The sequence below is a fragment of the Fulmarus glacialis genome, unplaced genomic scaffold (genome assembly GCF_000690835.1).
Source record: "Fulmarus glacialis isolate BGI_N327 unplaced genomic scaffold, ASM69083v1 scaffold10009, whole genome shotgun sequence".
Lineage (NCBI taxonomy): Eukaryota > Metazoa > Chordata > Aves > Procellariiformes > Procellariidae > Fulmarus > Fulmarus glacialis.
In genome coordinates this window covers 5022-10081 of record NW_009235308.1, presented here as the reverse complement: position 1 = coordinate 10081, position 5060 = coordinate 5022, and the positions used below count along the sequence as shown (strand labels likewise).

Below are 5060 nucleotides of genomic sequence, written 5' to 3'. Positions count from 1 at the left end.
GCTGAACTCTGCTGACAGAGTTCTCTTTACTATAGCAGAATTGAGGGATGTGCATGCTTGAACTTTAAGCTCCCCAGATTTCCTACAATTTTTCTGGAGGGGAAAAAAAAAAAGTCACAACAAAACATTTTTTTCTTCTGCACCTCAGGAACATGAATAATAAAGGAGAAGTCTGATGGGCAGCAAAAACCAGTGGCACATTTTCCACATGCCCCCTTTGCATCTTTGTCCACATAGTTTCAGATGAAGCAAAAACATCTTTTCAAAGCTGAAAAGCTTTGTCATTAACCTTAAGTATCCTAGAAACTTACTTAAGCAAACTCTATCAAAATACTTAGCAGAGTGCTACACATAAAAGTTGAAAGAATTTGCATAATGTCTTTCTGCTACAAAGAGAAGAGAATATTTTAAAATTCTGTTCCACTTAACTGTGAGATACTACCATTTTATCATCTGAACAGTTGCATATAGACAGAAGAGACCAACATATCATCCAGCCTGACCTCCAATATTTCATAGATCATTCATCCAAATATCTTTTTAGGTAAACTCAAAAACCATAACTACATTTCAGTATAAGAGATTGAAGCCAGCCAAGAATATGAGACAGCCAAATGCACCAATGTCAAAATCTCCTGAAAAGGGCTCCAGATGACCTCAGTGTGCTGGTAATGCCCTGTACTGCAGTGAAAGACCAAAGAAATCTGCAGGAATCCTGACAGTATCGTGTTGGGTAGAATTCCTTGCCAGCCTCAGATCTGACAGTCAACACAACCCTGAACAAGTGAACAGAATACAAAAGACAGACAACTGAAGAGTGTGATTTCATGGTTGGTTTAAGCTAATTTAAGAGTGCGCTGCTGCCAAGACTCGTGGCCTTCCCTTTGCTTTCCATTTCAGGCTGCGTGCTCTTGCCCTCCTCCTTTGTGTCAGGGCTTGCAATTGTGCAGTTGGGCAACAAATTGAGACACCTTAGTGATCCAGACAGAAACTAGTTACTTTTAGGGACAGGATTGTCAGCCAGAGCAATCAGCTGAGCCAGCTTGCTGCACAGCTTTATAATTGCTAGTGTCAGCACAATGGAAGGGAAGGGACGTCGGTAGGGACAGCTGCCTCTATTTAGGCAGCATTCTGGTCTCTCTCCCCATTTAGTGTTACTGGTGAGTTACACCACACGAGTGTAGGTACACTGCACCACCTCTAAGTGCTGGCCCATATTCTCATATCTTATATCCACAGGGACCACGTCTATCTTGAAATGGAAGCTATAAAAGCCTGCTAAGACAGAACAGAAGTCATGCACTCTCATATACCTCTCCTTTGCACATGTATGCATATACAGCCTCCCCACCATCTCCTTAAAGCCACTTAGTGACTGATCTCAGAAGTTGGTGCAAAGAAAGTTCTACTGCTGGCCAACCTCTAATAATCATTTCAAGGTATTTTAACAAAACAGGGAGCATGATGGGCCATAAAATGGAAACTCAGATGAGACAGTATAAGAACATAAAAGATACCCTACCTGGTCAGGCCAACAGTCTTGGAGCCCAGTGCTCTTTATTTACATGTATTTTAGTTTGTACCAATCGCCTCTGGTCCTCTCACTAGATACCACTGAGAAGAATGAGGCTTTGTCTTCCATTTCCCACAATCATTCATACACAGTGATAAGATCCTCCCTAAGCCTTCTCTTCTCCTAAACAAATCCCAGCTCTCTCAGCCTCTCCTGGTAGGACAGAGGCTCCAGTCTCTTAATCTTCTTTGTGGCCCTTTGCTGGATTGACTCCAGTATGTCCATGTCTCCCTTGTATTGGGAAGCCCAGAACTGGACCCAGCACTCCACATGTGGTCTCACTGATGCGGTGAGTAGCAGGGAAGGACCACTTCCCTCAGCCTGTTGGCAACACTCTTCCTAATGCAGCCCAGGACGATAGAAAGTAGAGAAATTAGAGATGCTATCCCTGTCTAGCTCTTCTAGTATCTGTTTATTGACCAGCTGCTATCCATGAACCTGATGACACTGGCTGCCTGTGCAACCTCTTGTGCAGAGAGCTAATTCAAGAAGTCTACCATCTGATGTGTAAAGGAAATACTTCCATCTGTTTGTAAACCCATCTTCTACTAGTTTCATCAAGTGTCCTTTAGTTCTATTATCACAGGTTATGGTGAATAACAATTCTGCATTCACTTTCTCCATTTTATCATGAAGACAATGTGCTATGAATCTCTTAGTGGCAGAGCTGTTTTTAAAAGATCCCTCTAACTGTGAGAGAGTAAGAATATAACAGTCTGTATTGATTGATACTGTATCGGTTCATCTGTCTTAATGGCTGTCAAACTGGAGTTGCAAAATGATCTTGTTTAAAAAACAAGAAAAAACAAACAAACTTGAATACCACTGCTAAATGTTCTTCTGCTATGAAGAACATTTCACAGAGACAGATTAGAGCATGGTCATGCAGGTATTAAACTAGAAAAAAAAGACTGGACAGCCACCACCAGTGGGGATAGTAAGCAAGGGTAGTTGGGATAAGGAGGAGCAGGAGCTTCTCAGGCTGTCTGGCCACAAACAGGATTTGTGATATGGAACCACTCCCTGAGTCACGCTCTTTTCTGACAAATTACAACCTAAGAGGTAACTTTCAAAGTTGTTAGAAACACATCAAAAATTCCAAGGGCGTGTGAAGCAAAATACTGACCCAGGATAATTTTTTTCTGCCAGTTCAGACTTCCTAGAAAATCTTAATAAACATATCTGTTCCTGAAAGGCTTTAAAAGGATCAGGTATTATCTGACCAATATAAAAAAATAATAAGCACTGACTAATATGAAAAAAACGTCATCATGCATCTAGAACAAATTCCTATCAGTGGGTGATCTACTAGTACACAGGTCCAATATAGTCATCTGTAGCCTTTCATGCATAAAGTTTCAAAATCTCTTTGAACATATTAACATTTTCTTTTTTATATACAAAAATACATATTCACAACGAGTTCTATACCTTACCTTATGTGAATATTGACTGTTTGTAGGAGAAGAAAAAGGCACAGCACCATTTAAAAAACGAGTAAGGGAAGGTATTTTCTCGATCTCAAATTTCCCATATAACTTAGCTGAAGTAAACCTCCCAACCCTCTCTCAAGCTCTTGAACACTCCTTGTGGAAATATATTGACTTTGAAGATGTCATTTACTTTGAAATCCCAGCAATCTGCTAAACATCAAAATGTTTTACAGTGCTAAATTGTAAGGTTTCCAAGAACAGTCACTGAAGCATCTAGAATCTTCAACAGCTATTCTTTTTTCCTAGTTATTAGGTAATATGAAATATTACTGCTTTCCAGAAAAATTTGTATAACAACTCAGTGGTGGTCAATGGGGAATAAAATACAACTTACTTTTACTCTTCTGACAGCATAGGTATGACCAAGCAAGATGAACACTGGTTGCCGGATGTTCCGCAAATCCCAGCCTTTCAAGCTACAGTCAACTGCACCAGTTACCAGCAAGTTCTGATGATTTGATGATAAAACACAGATATATCAGGACAATTTAATTATTAAATTGCAGTGATGCGTATATTGGCTACAAAAGTTAGATAAATCAAACAATACAGACGAATAAATCATAAATGAGGTCTCCAGTGTGTAAATTAAAGAGAACAGAGAAATAAAAACTGTTTCTCCACTATGGACTATCCTGCCCACTATACAAAAGAATAAGCAAAACCTCTGATCTACTTGGGCCATCTATCTGTTGCAACAATGCTCTTCTGAAGATGTAGCAAATGAGAGCAACAAAAGCAACTAGGGATGTTTTTATAAAGAGAAGATGCATTAATGTTGCAGTAAAAAAACCCGCTATTTAATGAGAGAGGTTCAATTAGGAAAACAGTTGGACGAACAGGTTTATACCTCATCATATTTGCACCAGTCACAGCTCAAGATCTCAGCCTGGTGGGCCGGTATCAAAAGTTTGACTCCTGGGGCTTTCACATCCCAAACTCTTAAAGTCTGGTCACCTGAAACAAAGAGAAATTGATTCAACATTGTTAAATCAGTTATGGGATACAGTTAATCCACTAGTACTTAGTAGACAACTGTTTCTTAGCTGTATGAAATACAAACTATTATATGAGGACACTCATGCCAAATAAAGCAAGCACATTATAGACACAGCGGTCACATTGATGCACAAAAGGAATCAGAACTTACTATTGCTCTTTCATTAGAAAAAAAAACCCAACCTTCATTTTATTACTAACACTTTCATTATTTTTTAAACTCTGACCTGATTAAAAGGAGATGAGGTAAAATACTTAAATAGCATTTAATTAAAGTAGGAGCTTAAAGTCCATTTAAAAATTGACTTAGAAGACCAGAATCATGAAAAAACTTTCTCTGCAAGCCAGCTGAGAAAAAGTACCTAGACACATGCTTTTGGCATGCAGAAAAGTGAACAGTATTTAAAATGCAACTTATCTCTTTCAATGAAAGGAAAATTCAAGACGCATTACCTGTACTCATCATGTGCAAAACCTGCAGTTACTCTCATCTATTGAAATATTGAAAGATAAAGTCATCCTGCTCTGTTACACTTATTAAAGGCGATGTCTGCTTTAACCTCGGAGCACATACACACACCTGCACATGTGCACGTGCACACATACACAGAGGTCTTCAGAGAGCAATGAAGGGAGTACAGCTTAACTTAAGAGCTGTGAATCACCTGAGCCTCTCTCTTTACCTCCAGCAATAAATTGTCTTCTATCCCTAAAGATCTTCAGCATTTGTGTATACCCTTCTTACAAATTCAGTTCCTAATAGCTTACAAAGACATGGAACACTGCATCAGCTGACAAGACAACCATACTTTTCAATTTTTTTAATCGTGATTCTCTCATTAACCCTGAATATTTAGCTTTGTATCAGCAAAAATGGATCCTCCAGCTCATTTGTTTACAGATAGAGAAAATTAATTAGAATTCATTATTATGCCTGTGTTCGTTCAAGAGACAAACGAAATCACTAGAAGCTATATCCAAACACCTGTGATTTC

The 5060-nt window shown here is 38.9% G+C and overlaps 1 protein-coding gene across 1 annotated transcript in view; it reads right to left on the bottom strand.

The window, feature by feature from the left end:
• Positions 1-4051, bottom strand: part of LOC104082748 (peroxisomal targeting signal 2 receptor-like) — a 27754-nt gene extending 23703 nt beyond the window's left edge. The window contains exons 1-2 of the mRNA XM_009585983.1: positions 3917-4051; positions 3401-3514 (exon numbers count right to left, since the gene is read on the bottom strand). Of these exons, the coding sequence (XP_009584278.1) occupies positions 3401-3514; positions 3917-4051 (249 nt within the window). The remainder of the gene's footprint in view (positions 1-3400; positions 3515-3916) is intronic.
• Positions 4052-5060: the final 1009 nt, after the last annotated feature.